The sequence below is a fragment of the Corylus avellana genome, chromosome 1 (genome assembly GCF_965113065.1).
Source record: "Corylus avellana chromosome 1, dhCorAvel1.hap1.2, whole genome shotgun sequence".
In the NCBI taxonomy this organism is placed as follows: Eukaryota; Viridiplantae; Streptophyta; class Magnoliopsida; order Fagales; family Betulaceae; genus Corylus; species Corylus avellana.
The window spans coordinates 6,902,907-6,925,321 of NC_142490.1; the positions used below are offsets into that span (position 1 = coordinate 6,902,907).

A 22,415-nucleotide genomic window follows, 5' to 3' on the forward strand; every position below is an offset into this window, starting at 1 on the left:
GAGAGAAGGGGATTTTGAAGTCGTTTGCATCTTCAAGGTCCCCCATGTACTAAGTTCACTTTCATATTATTCTTGTGATTTTTATACTTCTTATAAAGTTTTAGAGTGTCATGATGAATTTGAGTTATTATTCTCCTTCAAAACCGAAAAAGGGTTTCAAATGTTTTAAAACACCTTTTTTGTTTTCTTGGCCTTGCATGTTGTTATGGTTTAGTAGGTTTTTATGAACCTATTAAACTCCTAGGATGAGATTTATTATGTGATGATTTGAAAATTCTGGCATTTTGCCTGAACGTTCTCTGTAATCTAGCTGAATGTTATATCTCGAGTCTGAATGTTCGAATAGTGTCCAAAATAAGTGAAATTAGGGTTTTGTAACATTCTAGCTAATTTGTTTCTAAATTATGACCTTATGTGTTCGTAATAGGTTCTCTAGCACTGAGTGTAACGATAGATTATGTTTTGTTATAGTAGGAACTCGAGATGACTGAGAATTTGAGTGAGTGTACGAGGTAAGTAAATACTTACGACTATTTTTCATAAAAACGTGTGATATATTAGCTGACTAAGTACGCGTATGTTATGATTATAATTACTTTTCATGAAATTGGGTAAATGCCTTAATAATTGATTAATGAGATCCATGCATATAACATGATATAATGGTACGTGCGTGTAACACCTTCAAAACTAGCCTTGGCCAGCCTGGCAGGGTTACTGGCAATTACCCCAGTTTAAGACGCAATCATGTTGATTGATTTAATCTTGTTAGATTATCATATAAAGGTTGTTTCTTTGATTGTATAATATGTTCTAGATGCTGTATAACATGTTTAGAACACTATTAAATCATTGCATGATGTGATTATAATGTGTTCTTAAAGAGTGCATTCAGGTTCTTAACTTTGAATGCATGTGTTGATAGTTAAAAAATGTTTTATGTTTAATTGAATTCTTTTGTTGATGTCTTTGATTCAAAAAATGTTTTTGAATATTTACACACGATCTTACAACACAAAATATTTTTTTTCTAAGGGTTGTAACATGGTGGTTGCAACCATGGCCACCCCTTGGGTTAGCCGCGAGTCAGACTTGTGGTTGTACCCAAGGGGCTTCCACACTACTTCAGGGGTTGTTTTATGGGGCACGCACCCCAAGGGGTGGCGGCTACCCCTTGGAAAAGTGTTTTAGGGTTTCCCTAAAACTCTAAACCTAATTCCGAAACCTAATTTGAAAGTGAAAAACAAATACTACTCCAAATCACACCCAATCGGGAATTAACAAGGTGTTCAAACAAATATATGTGGAATGTAAAAAAAATCAATCATGAACACAGAGATTTGTTTACAAAGAGGAAACATTTTAGAACTCTCTAAAAGTAAAACATTTTCAGGGCAGCCAAACCCAGGAAATCAATCAACTATAAAAGAATAAGGATCACAAGAAGTTCACACTAATAAAACCTTTGCAATTGACACTCTCTTACATACAACAAGTGACCCACTTGACTTTTACTACAGTAGTCCTTTCTAGAACATCCGGCACAATCCTTCTACTTGATCTCCTTTACTGAAACTTTGGTAGACTTCGATTGTTTATGATCTGTGATGAAGGCACAACCTTTAATTCCAAGAAAGACTAACCCTAACGCTCAATATCTTAAACGCTCTCTTAGCACATGTAATTCGTTATATGAAATTCCTTAAAATTTTGTGCATAAAAACTCTCTATATATAGACTATAAGAAAACTTAGTACTAGTTAAAATGGAAAGAAAAACTTGTTCTAGTTGGAATAGGATTCGTCTAAATTTTTGTTCTTATCTTTCGGGATGATTTTGGCATATCTAACTTCCGAATTATGAAAATCTTATTTCACAAAGAATCATTTTTTGTTAGCTTTCCAATGCCACTGGTTTCATCACAATATGATTCTTGAGCTGAATGTTATGGTCTAAATACGAAGACATATGCAAGATCGAAATTTAATCAAATCTGATTTTAACTCTAATTAAAGAATTCCAATTTGATTAAACTTAACCACATCATATAAGTCTTCCATTATGATTGGTTAAGCCTAACCACATCTTCTAAGTCTTCTCTTGACACAATGTATGCACTAACGTGATTGCAAATGAATGTATTTTGTCACTAAATTTGGCAATTCAAAACCCAACAGAAAGGAACTTGAATCCTATTCAAACATGAACTTTGTTGGTCTCCTAGATGATTTAGGTTTAATGTTTTCCTTGTGTAAGTGAGAATTTGACTCCAAAACTTAAGACAAGACAAAATTCAAATGAGATTGGAATAAAATTTCCAATTGGACTAGGTTATCCATGTCATGGTGGATAGAGTTCCCATTTAGGGAAGTCATTCTCCAAATAGATTAATTCATTCTAGTTTTAATTTGATTAAAATGCCTAAATCCTAATTATAGAAGGAATCCTTAATCTAGTTTGACTAGAATTCCTACAATGATTATAAAACCTAAAGAGATTAGGATTTTCTAATGGGATTTGGACTCCTGTTTGAAATGAAATTCCTAATGAGATTAGAATTCCAAATTTAAAATATGACTTTGATAGGATTATGATTCCTACTAGGACTGGAAAACTTGGTTTGACTAGGTTTTCTATCCATACTTGAACTCTTATTTTAATAGGATTCCTAATGAGATTGGAACTGCTAATCATACTCAAAGTAATTGTAACGGAAGGTGAAAATGACAGAATTTGAGATATCTAAAATAAACCATTAGGCATGCATATACTGTCATCAATGATAGACTGAGAGCCACTAATTGAAATACATTTATTCTAATCAAACCTTATATAGGTACAATAGTCTCCAGGCTTCTTTTCTTTAAAAGTCCTTTTAAAATAGATTACCTCACAAGGCGCAAGCACTGCGAGTCTGCGAAAGTCTAAGACTTAGTAAGTAAATCTCATAGTCAAGTATGATATGAACTCTTGTTATAAGTATAATTAAACATGTATTTTGTTGTAGTAACCAAATGAGATGTTGTCTCTATTATTACACCACAAAATATAGTTTTGGTTTCTGAGATGTATATGTGTACTCCCCGGGACAATCGCCTATAAGTTTTAATGCAGAAAACTAATGTATTAATAAGTCATAACTATCACGTATGGTATACCCGATATATTGTCTTTTCTCAGCAAGATTGACACTATTGTGAGGGACCTGTAATACAATATTGGTGCTCTTACTGTTGTACGCCATCATCCATAACAGTAGTAGCTCGACCGAGTCTGACATTGGGTGGCCCACGTTACTAATGATGTATATCCTATTATGACTCACCAATCAAATATGGTTGCACTGGTCACAAAACAATCATTGGATTCAATGCCCATATAACACACACACACATTTAAGCAAAAAATCAAGTATATATAGTAAGTCCATGGAGGTTATACTGCATATATCGGTGTATCATGTAATACAATGCATCTTATTAATCAGCTATTAAGGCAATTACCATGTTGCGTAAAAAAGTAATTATGCTCATAACATATGCGTACTTAGTCAACTAACATGTCGCACGTTTTTAAGGAAAGTTGTCGTAAGTATTTATTTTCCTTGTACGCTCGCTCGATTCCTTAGACATTTCGAACTCCTACTGCGAAACATAGCTTATCGTTATACTTAGTACTAGAGAACCTATTATAAATACATAAGGTCATAATCGAGAAGTAATCTAGCTAAAAGGTCATAAACCCTAATTTCACTCATTTTGTACACTCGTCGAACGTTCGAGGCTTATGGTCAAACGTTTGGGCTCGAGGTCGAACGTTCGGTCAGTATGCAAGGAATATTCGATCATATGCCAGAATGCATGCAAGGCTCATATCCTCAAACCACTACGTAACAAATCTCATCTTATGCTCGTAATGAGTGCATGCAATCATAATATAATATATGACATCATGAAAACTTTGGGAAAACAATAGGTGTTTTTAAAACGTTTGAAAACCATTTCACTTTTTAAAAAGAACAATAATACAAACCCATCAGGCCATCATAGTACCCTCAAGACTTTGTAAAGAACATGAAAATTACAAGAATAACATGAAAACCAACTAAGCATAGAAGAGTCTACCTTGAAGATGGCTTCCCACTTCAAAATCTCCTCATTCTCTCTCTAAAAATCTCTTCTCACTCTAAGGTTTGAGGTTCTGGTGTAGGGGGTGGAGTTTAGGGCAAGGTGAGGATGATATTTATAAGGGGAGAAGAGTGCATTGATTTGAAAAGGTGGAGAATAGCTTAAAACTGCCTTTTAGACTATCACCAAACGTTTGGTGTACTATTATACAGTGGTTGTAGGGTTTTAGATCGAACATTGGTCTATACCCAATAGTCCTCAAATGGGTCAACGAATGTTAGGGATGGTCCCCTGTCGAACGTTCGTACTAAAGGTTGGGATCAAACGTTCAACGGTCCCCTATCCAACGTTCAGTCAGAGACAAAAATAGGATTTTTGCTTTGTTTTCTTAAGATCGAAAAGGGTCTTTAAAACAATTGTAAGTAATGATTGTTTTATAAAATATTTACTAGATGAAGAATTTTAGTGAGAGTTACTAAAATAAAATGTGATTTCATAAGTATAAGAATAATCAGGAGATTAATTGGGTACTCAAGGATTAGATAGTGAATTAAAGTGATGGTTTATTTATAATTTTAATTTGGCTATGAATTATTTCACGGAGGGCTCAAATGCAATTATATAAAGTCATTGGAAGGTTTAATTAATTAAAATAAATACTTGAGTGCAATTACAATTATTTCGTGAAAATTATTGTATTTGATAGTAACCTAAAACAAATCATAAGATGATAAGTCTCTTAGATTTATTGGATCTAGTTTTATTTTTCATCCAATTTCACACTCAAGCTGGTTATTATTCTTATTGGGCTTGACCTAATTACACAAGACAACTCCCGTTGGTGGTCATGTATATCGTGGTGGTGGCTAGAGTTTTTCAAGTCCAACTTTGACAACAAAACTTAATACTACCTATACTAAAAGATGTTAGTCTATTTAACATGAGTTTCTGTAGACATTATAGTTTACATTCTTGGTCTCTTAATCAAAATTGAGGAGAAGGTTTAAAGGTTTCAAAACCCCAGCCTACATGTGTGGTTTGAAGTTTGGAGCAAGAGGATTCAAATCGGACCCAATCCCTTGGTAGTCGACTTTGCATTGTGACCATTCTTCCCCTGTAAATTTTTATTATTTTACATAATTTGATGCTATGTTTTCATGATGTTGTACTTGGGAATTGGGATATTTTTCACACTAACTTGAAGTTATATTCCGAACAATTAAAATGCTTCTTCGAAAAAAAAAAAAAAAAAAACTCCTAAAACACATCAACAAACAAAGTCGCATATTATATCAGCATGTTCAACTTGAACGAGTTTTTAATCAAACTTTCAATACTCATTTCTTGTCAGAATTTCATGATTCTTGAATCAATTGACTTCTTCAGAACACTAGAATCATATGCAAATCAAAACTTACAGCTTGCCTCACAGCATTCCCTCAAAATCAATCCAAACCCTAACAAAACTCTTAGAAACCCTAGTTTTGACCAATGCAGCTTCAAACTCAAATTTCTCCCAATTACCTAAACCAAAATTTTCAAATAAACACTCCTTAGAAAGCTTAAGTCATAACCCATAAAAAAATCGAAACCTCAGTGAAATCCATGGCCCACAGAAAAAGTTACATCCATTTCTGATCAAGTGAAAAACACACTCAAAACCCATCTCCGTTCCAAGTCGTCCTCATCCTTCCGGGCTCTATCCGAACCCCTCACCCAAACTTCCATATTTAACCGTCGATAAGGCCCAAATCCAACGGCCTAGTTCAAAATTTAACGATGCCCTCAATCCGCGTCAAACAGCTTTCCACCAATCAGCGCTCACTATTTACCTCACCCTCCCACTATATAAACATTCCTCCACATCTGTTGCTTCTCACATATGCGTTTCTTCCTCTGAAATCTCTTAAAATTTCCCAGTTGAATCTTGACTCGCTGATTTGCCTCACCATGGCCACAGCTGCAGACTCGGTCGCTCACGCCAAGCAGAACAAATCCAAAAAGTCCTCTGGCGCAAGCAAGCCCAAATCCCCTCCTTCCCACCCTCCTTTCCTCGAGGTATTTCTCTCTCTGTAAGAGGTTTTGCTGGTTTTGCGCTTCGTATCGGAATCTGATTTGTTTTCTTTGTTATTGTTTTGGATTTTGCAGATGATTACCGACGCGATTGTGATTCTGAAGGAAAAGACGGGTTCGAGCCAGTACGCTATCACGAAGATCATTGAGGGAAAGCACAAGGAGTTGCCGTCGAGCTTTCGGAAGCTCTTGCTCTTCCACCTGAAGAAGCATGTGGCTTCTGGTAAGCTCGTCAAGGTCAAGAACTCCTACAAGCTGCCTCCGACTCGTTCTGCTCCGGTCAAGGCGGCCACCACCAAGCCCAAGCCGAAGAAGCCGGAAGCTGCAGCGAAAACGAAGACGCTTGCAGCCGCTAAGCCAAAGCCAAAGCCGAAAGCCGCTGCGAAACCTAAGACGAAGGCTGTTGCTGTGAAGCCGAAGGCGAAGGTTGCAGCCAAGCCGAAAGCGGCCGCGAAGCCCAAGGCGGCTGTGAAGGCAAAGCCGGCTAAGGTGGCGAGGACGTCCACGAGGACGTCGCCGGGGAAGAAGGCGGCGCCGGCGAGAAAGCCGGTGGCCAAGCCGAAGAGCTTGAAGTCTCCGGCGAAGAAAGCTGCGAAGCCGAAGAGCGTAAAGTCGCCGGCGAAGAAAAAGACTCCGGCGAAGAAGACGAAGAAGTAGAAGACTCAAGATTTTAGAGTAATGGCAGTCCTGTATATTTGTCGGTGTAGTAAGGGTAGTTTAATATCAGGAAAAGAAAATGATAGGTTTAATTAATACGCAGCTAATCTTTTTATTTGTTTGTTTTTTTTTTTTTTCGGGTTTTTGGTTTTTTGAACGGTTTTTATTTTAGTATATCTTTTGGTTGTAGAATGCTTGTAATTGATTTAGAAGTAATCTCCCAGTCTTCTTTTGTTGAGCATTTTGTTTTCAACGGCCAGGATATCATGTTCGTACAGATTCACATGGTCCACCGGATCCTACTCGAAATGACGAAGAGATATTTTATCGTCTTCTTGACACGTAGGGTTGTGAGCTTTCTTCTTGCGCAGGTGGCGCACCGTAGAGGCTTTCGTGGGAGGGCCGCGTTGTACGTACGTAATGTCTGTGTGGTCGGGAAATGTTTGCGGTGAACGGTGATGGTGACACGTGTTATTATAATGATTGTTAGAAAGCTAGGAATTGATTTGGGAATATTTTGAGCGATTTCATTGGTTGGTACACCTCCGGCGCAGGTTAGTGTGTGGAGGAAGAAAGTGCTATGGTGTGCCTTAGGTGCTGTTTGGCTGGCGAGAAAATAAAGAAACATATGGAATAAAAGTTGGGGTGAAAACTTGAGTGCTTTGTTAAAAGCGCTCTCTTCCTTCCTTCCTTCCTTTCCCCTGTTTTTAACTTTTTTGAGTTTCGAATTTGGGAGGCGCCTTCAGATTTTCAAATTAAATCTGGTATGACCTTTTCTTTTTTCTTTTCGTTTCTTTTTTGTTTTTTTACCATGAAGCACAAGCTTCTTTGGATTGAAGAAGGTATGCTTCTGCTACATTCCACTTGCTAAAAGCATGTTTTTAAACGAAATTTCAAAAAGGGTCTAATTTGAAAGCGTGAAGAAATATGGTTTTAATGCAATTTTATCAAAAACTAAATTATGCATGCTGACTGCTGAACCAGAGTTTGAGAATTAGCTCGAGAATTTACAACCTTCACTGTGCATTGCTAAACCCATTTGTATATTAGAACAACTCACAATCCAAAAAATTGCTCATTCAAAGCTTTCCAGGGATTACGAGAGAACAATCAGAGCCTGAACATTTTGTTAGTTAGATACTAAACCCCTGATAAATTACTCAATTTAAATTTCAATTTTCAAAGAGTTCCAACTTTGATCAAAGAAGTTGATAGAGAGTTTTCTTGAATTTCAATTTAGCACCATCAAGAGTTGGGGAAACAGGACTAGCCTTGGGCAATCAGGGTTAAGCAAGCTCAATGCCAGAAAGCAAACCTGGAGGACAATCATCCTAGGCAGGCAGCAGGGGCTTCAGTTACATTTAGCTGCACTGTATTGCCATGGAATTGAACACTGTACCTGATGTTTGGTAATTAATGGTAATTTAAATACCATGTAGATCCATGAAGATCACTTCTGTAGGAGGATGTGAATTATACTATTAGGGAGTTGGGTTTGTGTAATTGGTCAATTGATGGTTTTATTTTGATGTACTCACTACTCATTGAGGAGAGTTCTACTTTGATCTTGGCACTTGTCTTTTATTGTTCACTACATTACATGGGCACTGATAAATTAGTAAAATACTTGATTCCCCCACTCTGTTAATTCTTTGATGGCATAACATCCCAATATTTACTTGATACAAATTGCTTTTCTATATATGTGATGCTCTCCATTGAATATACAGGGTACATCATTAAGTGGTACCAGCATCTCTGAAGGTCTCATTACTTTCAACTTTGAAATCTTCTCCTTATATTAAATTCTAAAATCACCTTTTATTTTTACTTATTTGCACTTTTGCAAATTCAATAAACAAATCAATCAGTTGAGTCTGAAGAACCCAATTATTTGGATTTGAAAATCTTACTCCTTAACCTGTATTGGATTCCAAATTTCATGTCTTGTGCAATTCAGATTATTTGCTCTATTCTAAGAGACTGTTTAAGATTACACTATTTTTGGTTAGAGTGTTCACTTTCGTACTCCATTAGCAAGCCTGTGAATAATCGGAAATAGATTATTTTAGTTTATAGTTTTAAGTGCAAGAATTTTGCTTTCTCTTTAGTAGCTACGCTCCTTTGAGACGCTCGTCGGCTCGTGTATGTAGATGCTAGCATTTCTCTTATTATATCTATTCTTTGAAAAATGTAATTACCAAAAAAAAAAAAAAATTATAATTAAAATTTTATTTTGTAATATTTAACTCCATATATTAGAATGTAGGCTGTAGCTTATCATATTTTTTAAATAAAATAAAATTATATAATAGAATAAAATAAAAAAGGGAGGGGAAAGGTATTGGTCTAGAACTACTGAACTAGAAGAGTCCCATTTTAAATTTTAATTCTGCAATATCTGTACACCACCTTCTCTTTCCACAATCATCTTCCTTCCTTCCTTCCTTCTTCCCTTTGTAGACCATTCTTTTCACTCCGATCCCCCCCACCCCCAACGAAAAATGGCAGAAGGTGTTCGCTGAGGGAATCATTCGGAGTTTGACGTCGGAGGCTGTAGCGAAGCTCGGAGTGCCATGGCCATGGGGTTGTCAAAGATGAGCTCGAGGATGCGGAGGAGCTGCAGGCTGGAGGATTTCTCCGCTGAATGCCTGAATCTCTACGGCAAGAAATCATGGCGCGTGCTAAGCAAGCGAAAAAGGTGCGCGTCTTTTTTATGCTCTTAAAATGCTGCAGTTCCCCCATCAAAAAAAAAAAAAAAATGCTGCAGTTCCGTTAATACGGCAAGTCGTTCCGCTCAAAATTTAAATTCAAGAACGGCAAGTCGTTGGTCCACCGCCTTTAGCTAAGGCGGTGGACATAAGTCGGTGGCACTGGCTTCTATATAAGGGCAATGGCTTCAAGAGGGAGTGAAACAGAGAGTGAAGAGGGAGTGAAACAGAGAGTTGCGGGTGTGAATGATGATGATGATGCCCGTGGGATTTCGTTTTGAGCCCACCGATGAAGAGCTGGTAGGCTTCTATTTGTTGAAAAAGGTTAGGGGAGAAGATATAGGTTGGGATGGCATCGGAGAGTTTGATATTTATGGTGAAAAGGATCCCTGGCAATTCTGTGGTGATCAGGAGAAGCTTTACGTTTTTACAAGGCTAAAACAACTCAGCAAAAATCGAGTGGCACGAACAGCGGGTTGCGGTGTTTGGCATGAGAATTCTGCCGACAAAATCTATGATGGTCAGGGTGATGTTATTGGGGTCAGGAAACTCTTCTGTTTCAAGGTGAAGAAACAGAAATCCAACTGGTTAATGCACGAGTTCTCATTAGTTGAGGAGGGAGAACGAGAACGGGCGACTGACTGGGTCCTTTGCACCATCCAAAAGAAAGAATCACGATCAAGAGTTGGCGTTAAAAGATGCTTTCAAGATCAGTCTTCTCCCACCGTCATCTCTGTTCAAACTCCATCTCCATTGCAAATTTCCATTAATACAGAGGAAGAAGAAGTGCTGCTACTTGAGGACGGATCCCAGCAGAGAAAGAAGATGCGCTGCTGCGATGTCGAATGTCAAGCCACTGTGACCCCATCATTAGAATGTCCATCTGAATTTGGAACGCCTGAGTCTGAATTGGAAACCCGTCTACCAGCTAGTGATAACTCTGACTCTGAGTTTAGTGTTTCATATGAATATTTGGAAACCTTGATGGGCTGTCAACTAGCCAGTAATGATGACTCTGCGTCTGAGTTTTATGCTTCATACGGTTATCTGCCGCCACCGCCTTCCCCTGTGGGTGGACATCTGCCGCTTGATGCATGGGTGGATTCTTGGGATCCTTAGTTTGCTACTTTACTTTCCTAGCACCTTGTGAATGATCAAAACAGAGAACCAAAACTCTGTTTTACTGTTGGTGTCAGTTAAGATAGGAAAAGATTGTAATTTTTTTTTTTGTTCAATTTTGTTGGAGCACATTGGTGTACTTGTTCCTTATTTTTGTTATGGGATATCCAATTTGTCAACTTTGCTGGAAATATCTCTTCTCTTGATTTTTTTTATAAAGAATGTCTTCTAACACAAATAACATGTCGTTTACACAAATAACACAAATATCTCTTCTCTTGATTTGTTATAAGTTAAAAATCGATGGGATTTCTGTGGCTGTGGTTCCAATTGGTTCAAAGTTGATTATTGAGAACTTTGAGGTGCCATAATCCCAATAGATTCCGTGTTAAAATATGCCTATCAAATGGAAAAATGTTGATTTATAACATCTACACTTACCAAATAAGGTTCTGGCTCATAATAATGATAGAAAATTACTTGTTGCTGCTTGCAAATTGTAAGAATGTTGAGTTGTTATGACTAAACAAATGGCAACTCTATTCTGGTTTGGTTATCTGTGTATGGTTTATTGGTTTTTCTGGTCAATTTTAGCCAACTGCTTTATCTGTTACTTCTAGTCCAGACAATTTCTTGTACTTTGTCTGTATCATATTCCCTAAAGCTAATTGAAGCAACAATCACTTATCTTACTGGATATTATACGTGGAGAGCATGCATACCTTCTGTATATATATATATATATATATATATATATTTTCTGTAGTGCCGAGAAAAAAACCTTGCTGCCTTGGAGATTGAAGTCAACAATAAGTTACCATTAGGATCTATTATCATTATCTTGATATATATATTGAATTGAATTCACTATCAAGAAAAAAACCTTTCAGTCTTTCTTATATTAAATTTTACAGTTTTATCCAAATAGGATCTATTATCATTATCTGAAAATTGAGCACTTCAGGTTTTACGCAAGTATTGTGGATGGTAGCAAAGAGACTTGACGCATGATTTTTATATGAGGATTGGTTTCTTGAATCTGACGGTGGCCAGCAGGAATCTAGTCGATGGAGTGGACAATTAAATGAGATGGTGATGCACGGAGGGTTTGGTTGAGAACAAAGTTGAAACCAGAGAGCTACTATCCTTGAGTGCATATTTTAACCTTGGTCTTCTTCTGGTGTTTTTCATGTGGGATTTCGTGTGTTGGAAGTGGGTAGACTAATTTGTTTTTATCATCCAATTGTGCTTCTCCTCTTGAATTTTCATGCAAGCTTGATTCCAATGAGCTCTAGCAGAAATGGCATTCTCCTCCCTCCATAAGAATGGGATGGAGCTGAGGTTATAGGTTGAACACTCACAACATGCGTATGTAAATTATCAATAATAGTTTTAAAAAAGAAAACATCATCATGCAAGCTTGATGTTAATTATATATATGCTATGCCAAGTTGCTTTGACATGGTAAATTTACTGTTTCACTTTGGAATCACAAACAATATATCAGAATATTCTTTCCCATAATGCTGATTAAACATTTTTGTATCTATCAACGCAGGAGCATGCGATTAAGATATGACTTGTCAATTTAATTAGCACTAAATTTCTGCATTTTTGCCGGCATTATGAATTATAGTCTAATTCAGAGCACGCATTATGTTTGTAACTATACATAAAATTCCCAAGCAAGTAGCGCACTATTCTTATGCATATTGAACCTTATTTCTATTTGGCAGATGCAATCCATGAGATGTTCTCCTTAATCTAAATTCTAAAATCACCTTGTACATTTACTTGTTTGTACTTTTGCAAATTCAACAAACAATCAATCAGTTGAGTCTGAAGAACCCAATTATTTGAATTTGAAAATCTTTCTCCGTAACTTGTATTGGATTTCAAATTTCATGTCCTGTGCAGTTGAGATTATTTGTTCTATTCTAAGAGACTGTTTAAGATTGCACTATTTTTGTTGGAGTGTTCATTTTTGCACTCCATTGGCAAGTCTCTGAATAATCAGACATAGTTTTGGTTGTTGTTCTTTTTTATTTTCATCATTTGTGGCCATTACTACCCACAGGTGACTATTCTGACTAAACCAAGGCTTATGTTTTCAATTCTTTTTTCAACTCCAAAAATTTATGTGATTTGCTCATGTATTGTTTGGTTCAAGTTGTTGTAAGGGTGATTAGATTCCATTATGGTAACCTGACTTTTTCAGTAAATCCTTATGGTGGCATGAGCTCATCTTTTTTTGGTTTCCTTTCTCTTGGTAGCATTCTTCTTTAAGGAAAATGAGTAGACAAAAAGGTCAATCATAAGTGATACTTCAGTGCACGGTGCTGCACAGATGGTGGAAGTAAAGAAGGTAAAATAGGATCAATTAACCAAATTATTTGTTGTTTGTTTCAAGAAATTGATTCTAGTAAAGATAGCTCTAAATACCAAGTGTTTCTGCAGCAATGAACTTGAATTCTACTTTGTAGTTTTAAGAGTAAGAATTTTGCTTTCTCTTTAGCAGCTAAGCTCATTTGGTTGATTCATATGCCTGAGAAAATGGTTCATTGAAATGAAAGTAATATTTGAAACTTACATTGTTTGATGGCATGTTTTGTGGCCTTCTAATCTGCCATATATCTTCCTCAATAATCAAAATATATAGGCACTGTAATGTTGCTCCCTTTCACTTTCAACATGAAAGCTGCCTTTTTATTTTCATTGGGATATTTTTCAAAATTGAACGTCACCAACTATATACTAATCGAATTGTAAATGGTATCTACTCCATCTTTGACCCAGTAAAAATGGGTAGGTTTGAAAATGCATGGCAACATTCAAACAGGAGTGCCTATATATTACTTGTTATATTCGCAAGTCTCCTACACAAGGCAATTAACATGGGGTTGGAGGTCAAGAGACGCTTCCTCCATGGGTTTCTTCTGCTTGCTACCCTGTTCCTTGCATGGAGCTTGTTCGTCACCGGTAAGAGGCGCACCTTTTTTCTCTCTAAATTTTGTTAGATTGTTTGACATGCATATATGTATAGGCTATTGCTTCACATTTTGTGTTGTTTACTTGTTTATTTATCAGCTTTTAACACTCGCTTTTTTCTTGTATGAAACTGTTTGTGGTAACTACTCTACTCTGAGAATGTGAGAAAATGGAGAAGTTAGTTCATTCAAGGGATGCGGAAGTATTGTGTCATTTGTGTGGACCTGTTGCCGTAAAACAGAGGAAAGGCCAACCTTTGCTCTTGGCAAAACTAGTGCAGCAACGACCACCTGGACCGCCACCGCCACCTCCTATGCTGCCCACAGGGCCAATCCCCTAAGGCATTCCATGTATTAGACATCTCTTGATGTGGGGTGAATGCCATCAATAGCTAAATATCCAAATCAAAATAGTATTTAATCTAAATGTTAGTTCATCATCAACCAACCATTGAATACTGTATTTGTATTTGTTTTGTTGTTTGCGGGTTCCAATCACCCTGTTTATTGTGGTTTTATCTTGTTGTAGACACTTTTGTATCTAGAATTTGTTACTCCTTAACAACATATTTCATTTTGTTTCGGAAATGCCTCCCTGTCCTCAACTTCTTCCCGATGGTTGTTGTAGTTGTTACCTAGCATAGGTTCAAGTAGGGTTAAAATATCTTTCGAGGGTCATGCCCCTGCATGCACCCCTTTTATTGGGGCTCGGGTAAGATTGAAGGATCTGGCAACAGTCATGTTCCTGCTCGTGTCCTTTCTTTTGTGCCTATACCGCTTTATGCAACAATATATTTTTGGCTTTTGTTCAAGATATAGAGGATCGGGTAGTTTATAGTTCCTTTGAAATCATTTATGAATCCATTTCTTGTTTTCTACTTTTAGTTTCGACACTTACTATTTTTTGGCGGGGAGGGGGGGCTTTATTTAAATGCCTCATTTATGTAAAGTGTATATTCTCACATTCATTTTTAAAAGTAGTTGTAAAAGTCACTTATTTTAGAGACAAATATCAATTTAATAGATTAATTTTTTTTTTTTTTAAAAAAATCAAATCTAATGAAGGAATTTTATTAATACTTAATTAGTACTTAGACTAAAAAGGCACAGCTAGTTCTAACACTACCAACCTCTTAACTTCCTCCCACTTTAACTAATTTTAGTACTACTATATTAATTTGAGCATACCCTAATGCAACTTGCAAACATTTAAGCAAGAACCTTTTTTAAAAAGCTGTAAATTTGGAACTTTTCAGTCAGCCTGCTAGGAAAAAGCTTTTGGGTATCGAATCGGATCAATTTCCACCTCTACTAGGTTTAGCCGTTTAGGGCTTTCGTTGTATATGAGGGCCTTTGGCCAAATTGTTTAGTACGTCCAGCTATTGATTATTGACATTTGTATGGGCCATAATATAAGAAATTATATTTTACAAGAATTTTCAAATTCTTTGGGGCTGCCAAGGACCCTTAAACATATAAGGCACATGTGCGCACTCACACACGTTAGCTTACGAGTCAAGCCGAACTTATACAAGTTGTGTTCACGTTATTAATCAAGTTGAGCATGGTTTATAAAAGCATATCTCGTTTAATAATCAAAATTAATTTTGTGTCCACAATTGGCTCAATTATTAAATACACCGAGTTTGAGTACGAACGAGTCAAGCCGAACTTATACGAGTTGTGTTCACATTATTAACCAAGTCGGGCCAAGTTTATACAAGCATATCTCATTTAATAATCAAGCACAATTTTGTGTCCATAATCAGCTTAATTATTAAATATACTAAGTTCGAGTCAAGTCTTTCTTATTTAAATCTAAGCATGTTCGCGATCGTCTCTATTCGTCTTTAACTCCACCAATTGTAATCACATTTCCGGCACTCAACTGAGAATCCATACGTTGAGTTGAAAGACCCCAATATTGATTAAAGAGAAACTGTAGTTTGAAAGTACAATTTCTGAAAAAGTGCCAACATTATTATCACATCTGCTGAAGCCTTCCTCCAAAGGACCCATAATAAAGCCAATTCATGCATTATATAAGAATTTAAATAGCTTTCAGTCTTTAAATTTTGAAGTTTTAATTTATATCTTTATTTGGTCTGAGCTCTACATACTCGGCCTGGAATTTGGGAGAAATGGGAGACCAATATGGTAATATCTCTTCCAACTGAATCCCAGTTGCCTAAAAGTTTTTTTTATAAGTAATGTTGTATATATCAAAAAGTGTAAGGCGCCCTTAAGTACACATAAAAACCAACGTTAGCCCACAATATGACCCGGATAAGGGGGCCCTAAGCCCCAAAAAACCATAGGCCCACAAAACAGACTCATAAAACCCTAAAAAAAGCCCTAAACTCGCAAGGCGGCAGTCCTAAACTCTCGTTGCTACTTTGCCTTTGCGACTTTGTCCCGACAAGAGCCCCTACCTCGAGCCTCAATATTAATGGAGCATAAAAGTAATATTCATAGTCCTGAGAAACCAATACACTTGTGTTGATGAGTTGTCAAGTAACACATGTTCCCATTGCTCTTGTGGGCAAATGAACCACTCAAATTATGCATCCACAATTTGGTAGGAGAGCATAAACATCAATATCTTCCTTCACAAACTATTCTGACAGTTGATAACACTGAGCCTTTAGCCTTGAACAACTTCTGCCTTAAGTTCCATGAGTCAATTAAATGTCTTACCATGTTTTCAAAAATCTAAGAATAAAATTTTCTCTTTTTTTTTGTTCAAATAATTTTATGCTCTAGAATGTAACAAGCATAAATATGAATAAATACATAAGTGAGGCCCAAAACCAATAGTTAGCTTACATCAGCTCAAATAAGGACCTAAAGCCAATAAATACAATTAGCTCCAATAGGTCTATGACCCTATCTTCCATGACACGTTACATGACACTATTAATTACAATTAATTTCACTAAATAATTGTGACTGCACTCTAATTTATACTATTAATTTAAAAGAATTAATCCTCGTGACATACATATACATTTCATATTACCATTCTATGGAATCATTCTGTAGTTAAACCAAAATCCATATACCATTATTTTGTTTACTACTTATTTTCTTTGAGTAACTAATTTAACTACATGATTATTCTTATGTATCCTGTGCGACTCAATCTCATCTTGTACATATATAAGTTTCAATAAATCTCACTGAAACACTTCAGAATAATTATTCTCAATAAAATCTAAACAAATGAGAATATCTCTTATCATTTTGTTCCTGACAAAGGACTTGGATTCCTTATTAAAGAAAGTGTTTAAATAATATTACATGCGATCACACAAAGATGTTGACCGTCATAAGATTTGACTCATAGATACATCAAAGTGACATATACCTTCGTAATTTAGTTTCAAATTTTTAAATTTTTTATATTTTTAATCAGGTATACACATGTTAATTTTTTTTAAAGGTGGTGACGTGAATTTTCATTTTAAATAAAATTGCAAGAGATGCTAGCATTTCTCTTATTATGGAAAAGTTTTAAAAATAAAAAAATAAAAAAGGCTGTGCGAGAGGATGCGGAGGAGCTGCAGGCTGGAGGGTTTATCAGCTGAATCTCTGCGGCAAGTCGTCCAGTTCAAAATTTAAATTCAAGAACGGCAAGTCGTTGGTCCACCGCCTTTAGCTAAGGCGGTGGACCTAAGTCGGTGGACCTAAGTCGGTGGCACTGGCTTCTATATAAGGGCAATGGCTTCAAGAGGGAGTGGAACAGAGAGTGAAGAGGGAGTGAAACAGAGAGTGAAGGAGAAGTGAAACAGAGAGTTGCGGTTGTGAATGATGATGATGATGCCGGTGGGATTTCGTTTTCAGCCCACCGATGAAGAGCTGGTAGGCTTCTATTTGTTGAACAAGGTAAGGGGAGAAGATATAGGTTGGGATGGCATCGGAGAGTTTGATATTTATGGTGAAAAGGATCCCTGGCAATTCTGTGGTGATCAGGAGAAGCTTTACGTTTTTACAAGGCTAAAACAACTCAGCAAAAATCGAGTGGCACGAACAGCGGGTTGCGGTGTTTGGCATGAGAATTCTGCCGACAAAATCTATGATGGTCAGGGTGATGTTATTGGGGTCAGGAAACTCTTCTGTTTCAAGGTGAAGAAACAGAAATCCAACTGGTTAATGCACGAGTTCTCATTAGTTGGGGAGGGAGAACGAGAACGGACGACTGACTGGGTCCTGTGCACCATCCAAAAGAAAGAATCACGATCAAGAGTTGGCGTTAAAAGATGCTTTCAAGATCAGTCTTCTCCCACCGTCATCTCTGTTCAAACTCCATCTCCATTGCAAAATTCCATTAATACAGAGGAAGAAGTGCTGCTACTTGAGGACGGATCCCAGCAGAGAAAGAAGATGCGCTGCTGCGATGTCGAATGTCAAGCCACTGGGACCCCATCATTAGAATGTCCATCTGAATTTGGAACGCCTGAGTCTGAATTGGAAACCCGTCTGCCAGCTAGTGGTAACTCTGACTCTGAGTTGAGTGTTTCATATGAATATTTGGAAACCTTGCTGGGCTGTCAACTAGCCAGTAATGATGACTCTGCATCTGAGTTTTACGCTTCATACGGTTATCTGCCGCCATTGCCTTCCCCTGTGGGTGGACATCTGCCGCTTGACGCATGGGTGGATTCTTGTGATCCTGAATTTGATACTTTACTTTCCTAGCACCATGCGAATGACCAAAACAGAGAACCAAATCTCTGTTTTACTGTTGGTGTCGGTTAAGATAGGAAAAGATTGTAAATTTTTTTTTTTTTTTTTTGGTTCAATTTTGTTGGAGCACATTGGTGTACTTTTGTTCATTATTTTTGTTATGGGATATCCAGTTTGTCAACTTTGCTTGAAATATCTCTTCTCTTGATTTTTGTTATAAAGAATGTCTTGTAACACAAATAACATGTCGTCTACTCATTTGTTATAAGCTCAAAAATCGAAAGGATTTCTATGGCTGTGGTTCCAATTGGTTCAAAGTTGATTATAATCCATCAAATTGCAACTAGCGATTATTGAGAACTTTGAGGTGCCCTAATCCCAATAGATTCTGTGTGAAAATATGCCTATCAAATGGAAAAATGTTCATTTATAACATCTACATTTACCAAATAAGGTTCTGGCTGATAATAGTGATAGAAAATTAGTTGTTGCTGCTTGCAAATTGTAAGAATGTTGAATCTACTGTGTAAAACTGGAAAAAGTAATATCTCTTCCACTTGAACTCCAATTACTTAAAAGTAATTTTTTTTTTATAAGTAATATTGTACATATCAAAAAGCGTAAGGTGCCCTTAAGTACACAAGAAAACCAATGATAGCCCACAATATGACCCCGATAAGAGAGCCCTAAGCCCCAAAAAACCATAAGCCTGCAAAACAAACCCCTAAAACCCCAAAAAAGCCCTAAACTCGCAAGACGGCAGTCCTAAACCCTCAATGCGACTTTGCCCCGACTAGAGCCCCTACCTCGAGCCTCAAAATTAATGGAGCATAAAAGTAATCTTCATAGACATGAGAAACCAATACACCTGTGGTGATGAGTTGCTGAGTAACACATGTTCCTATTGCTCTTTTAGGCAGATGAACCGCTCAAATTATGCATCCACAATTTGGTAGGAGAGCATTAACATCAATATCTTCCTTCACAAACTATTCTGATAGCTGATAACTCTGAGCCTTGAACAACTTATGTCAGAAGTTCCACGAGTCAATAAAATGTCCTACCATGTTTTCAAAAACCTAAGAATATAAATTATCTCTTTTTTGTATTATTATTATTATTAATTTTATGCTCAAGAATGCAACAAGCATAAATATGAAATCACAACTGAGAAGAACTGTGCTTACCAAAACCAAGAGATTCTCATGCCCCAGCACAACTTCAAGAGGCAAGTTGATATGCCTGGGCCTCATTTATCTCATTTTCAGACTCCAGTCCCGGAAATTGTCCAATATCATGTCCTTCAAGCGGTTGAAACTCATTATTTAAACCAATGGCAAACTCTTCAGGACGAGCTCCACCCGATTGGAAATAATCTGCAATCTGCATGTAAAAAAGACCAGTCTGAAGTAAACATCAATTACTTTGATGGTACATTAAACCTTGAATAAAATCAAAACCACAACCTTTACAGTCTTGATGTCCATAGAAATTTTAATTCGCTTAATACTATGAAAGGAAATAAGGAAATTGAGTTTGGAGAATATGAACAGCACTATCATGAACTTTTATGAGATATGTAGTTAGTTATCTGCACAAATAACTGAAATAGAATAAAATAAAATAAAAAGTGAAGTGGCACTTACGTGATTGGCAAGGGTCATTCCACTTATGGCTGCTGACTCTAAACTTGAACCAAGTAACCAATCACCACATATACCAGCCCTTCCATGAGGATCAAAGATGCAGGGGGTACCAGGTGTATTAGTTGGAAGAGCTGCACCCCTGTAGAATCCCGCAATATGGGAGATAAATCCCAATCAGTGTATTTGTATCACAGTATGCAAGCAACTAAAAAAAATGGTGAAAAAAAACAGACTCAACGTTCACATTTCTACAAGCATGAAGAAAATAAACTATTGGAAAACTTTGATGTATTCTAAATGGGGTTGATTATGGATTTATGAGGAATTGCTTCAGTTTACATAATAGTTGGCTGCAAAAGTGTAGCATAACATTAATGTCATAAAGGGAACTTCTCATCTAACAGCATTGATACCATCCTCTCCCATACTCTCATTCAAAGATTTGGAGCCCGATGTGCATTTCTTTCCCCCACCCAAGTTCCTTGTTTTTTTGTCTCAAAATCACTGTTAAATTAGTCATTTCTGCCTTTTTCTTTTTTGTCATCAAGAAATGAAATCTATTAGCGAAAGGAAAGAAAAATGGAAGATGAGGTGAAAGGTGCCGTACTGGAAAAACAGAACAAACAAGCACAAGGAGCAAAAGACGGAATTTTTGTGACCCATCAAGTGTGAAGGCACTCCTATGAGCAAATAGGTCAGCTTCCAAACCAATGGAAAATATAACCAGTCACTAGTGATATTGCTAGGTGGTTTCTTACCATAACTGGACACGGGTATAAAATGGTTTCGTAAGTGATCCTTTTGGTAATCCTAGCGCAGCTTCAACACCCCCAAGCATGCCTGCCTTCACCCTCTCCGCTGTGGCAGTTGGGATGTTCTCCTGATGACAAAAATTATCACAATCAAGACTGATGAACTCAAAAATCTGAGCCATGTATAAATAAAAGTCACAAGAAAAGGAAGGTTGCCACAGCAAAGTGGCGTAAAGCATTAAAATCATAAAGGCAAATCAGAACCACCTTCCCTCTCTCTCCCTCCTCTTCCTCTAAAATTCCCTAGTTTCTATTCTTTTATTGCTTGGTGCACCACCTTCTAATTACTCAAACAAACATTTATAGAATTCTCCATAAGACTTTCCTTGAGACACTCTTTCATTATCTTACATAATCTATTAGGAGCCGTTAACACTCCCACCAACCCCCACCCCAAGGAAAAAAAAAGGAAAGAAAAACAAACATACAACTAGGTAAGTCATAGGGCAGAGGACGCTTCAGAAGTGAGTTAGCCCAAGGTACACATCAGAATGCAAATGAAAGGTAATGCATACCCAGGTAGTTAATGACGCAGTGGGTAAAAGCTAGTCCTAATAACCAATGTCTACATCTATACACATAATTCACGATTTCCTTGTTTAACCAGGTTGATGTTGGCCATATGAACTCTTTTCTACCTGTCCCCTCTACCTACTCAAGTGTTGACTTTAATCTTTTGTAATTGGTTATTTGAAAAAAAAAAAAATAGAAACAAGACATTACCTGTCTCGCTTGCAGCTGATTCACGATATCGCTTAACAAAAGATTAAATCTTACTCAAGTCACTACATCATACTCAAGTGTTGACTTTAATCTTTCGTAATTGGTTATTTGAAAAAATATAAAAACAAGACATTACCGCATCTAGTAATTATCACAATTTTAAAGGTGGAAGGGTGAGTCCATAACTCAACAAGTTCAAGCAAATTGACAATTTATAATCAAAGTTATCTTTTGTTTGAAAAAAAATCTATCACTTTTTGTGATGAGAAAAGTGTTGGAAAGCTAGGTTTTTTGGTGTATTTTGGGCGTGGGAAGCTACTGCTAAGGTGCTTTGTTCGATCAAAATCTCGTTTCGATCGATTGAATGTAACATATAATTACTTGTTCGAACCTTTGATCGTAGCTCATTTGATTAAACTTGTCAGGGGAAGAGAACATATGAGAGAGAAGATGTACAGTGACTAGGGGTTAAGAGTAATTAGTGTAAATTAGAGTTTAGGATTTTAGGACTTTATTTCATTTGAACTGAAAAATATCTAGTTAGTTATAATGTATGAATATTTTTGTCTTTTAACTTTTTGTGACCCACTTGTGACCCATTGTGGGTCACAAAGACCCACGACGGGCCACAAAGGGTCACCAAGGTGACCCATGAGGGGTCACTTTTTTTCTTCTATTATTTATTTAATATTTAATTTAATTTTAATTTTTGTTAAATATAATCATTATAATAATAATAAATTTTTTTTTTTAAAAAAAAAAATAAGGGTAAATTTGAAATTTTTAAAAATTGTAGGGGTATAAAGGTATTTTACTCATTCTACGGTCTGATTTAACTCCAATATCTAACGGCAGGGGATATTTGAAACGAAAC

The 22,415-nt window shown here is 36.7% G+C and overlaps 4 protein-coding genes across 4 annotated transcripts; 3 read left to right on the plus strand and 1 right to left on the minus strand.

Moving 5' to 3' along the window:
- Positions 1–5,891: 5,891 nt before the first annotated feature.
- LOC132170628 (uncharacterized) lies at positions 5,892–7,098 on the plus strand. Its single transcript, XM_059581675.2, has 2 exons — positions 5,892–6,185; positions 6,276–7,098. The coding sequence occupies exons 1-2, from the start codon at positions 5,907–5,909 to the stop codon at positions 6,855–6,857; spliced, it is 861 nt and encodes a 286-aa protein (XP_059437658.2). The 5' UTR covers positions 5,892–5,906; the 3' UTR covers positions 6,858–7,098.
- A 2,416-nt stretch (positions 7,099–9,514) lies between these two features.
- Positions 9,515–10,865, plus strand: LOC132168981 (NAC domain-containing protein 19-like). The gene is made up of 2 exons (XM_088512392.1): positions 9,515–10,268; positions 10,356–10,865. The coding sequence occupies exons 1-2, from the start codon at positions 9,815–9,817 to the stop codon at positions 10,685–10,687; spliced, it is 786 nt and encodes a 261-aa protein (XP_088368518.1). The 5' UTR covers positions 9,515–9,814; the 3' UTR covers positions 10,688–10,865.
- Positions 10,866–17,490: 6,625 nt separating this feature from the next.
- Positions 17,491–18,372, plus strand: LOC132168982 (protein ATAF2-like). Its single transcript, XM_059580078.2, has one exon. It carries the CDS (start codon positions 17,491–17,493, stop codon positions 18,370–18,372), a length of 882 nt encoding a protein of 293 aa, XP_059436061.2.
- Positions 18,373–19,581: 1,209 nt separating this feature from the next.
- LOC132168983 (uncharacterized) lies at positions 19,582–20,940 on the minus strand. Its single transcript, XM_088511590.1, has 3 exons — positions 20,765–20,940; positions 20,007–20,145; positions 19,582–19,743 (listed from the first exon to the last, which is right to left on the minus strand). The coding sequence occupies exons 1-3, from the start codon at positions 20,938–20,940 to the stop codon at positions 19,582–19,584; spliced, it is 477 nt and encodes a 158-aa protein (XP_088367716.1).
- Positions 20,941–22,415: the final 1,475 nt, after the last annotated feature.

What these genes read in the sequence shown, in the direction of transcription:
- LOC132170628 (XM_059581675.2), top strand. Translation starts at nt 5,907, where the DNA reads ATGCCCTCAATCCGCGTCAAACAGCTTTCCACCAATCAGCGCTCACTA. An exon ending in CCCACCCTCCTTTCCTCGAG is followed by an intron (nt 6,186 to 6,275) that starts GTATTTCTCTCT and finishes TGGATTTTGCAG; the next exon opens with ATGATTACCGACGCGATTGT.
- LOC132168981 (XM_088512392.1), top strand. Translation starts at nt 9,815, where the DNA reads ATGATGATGATGATGCCCGTGGGATTTCGTTTTGAGCCCACCGATGAA. An exon ending in AAGAGTTGGCGTTAAAAGAT is followed by an intron (nt 10,269 to 10,355) that starts GCTTTCAAGATC and finishes AGGAAGAAGAAG; the next exon opens with TGCTGCTACTTGAGGACGGA.
- LOC132168982 (XM_059580078.2), top strand. Translation starts at nt 17,491, where the DNA reads ATGATGCCGGTGGGATTTCGTTTTCAGCCCACCGATGAAGAGCTGGTA.
- LOC132168983 (XM_088511590.1), bottom strand. Translation starts at nt 20,940, where the DNA reads ATGGCTCAGATTTTTGAGTTCATCAGTCTTGATTGTGATAATTTTTGT. An exon ending in TATACCCGTGTCCAGTTATG is followed by an intron (nt 20,146 to 20,764) that starts GTAAGAAACCAC and finishes GGGATTCTACAG; the next exon opens with GGGTGCAGCTCTTCCAACTA. An exon ending in GAATGACCCTTGCCAATCAC is followed by an intron (nt 19,744 to 20,006) that starts GTAAGTGCCACT and finishes TTTTACATGCAG; the next exon opens with ATTGCAGATTATTTCCAATC.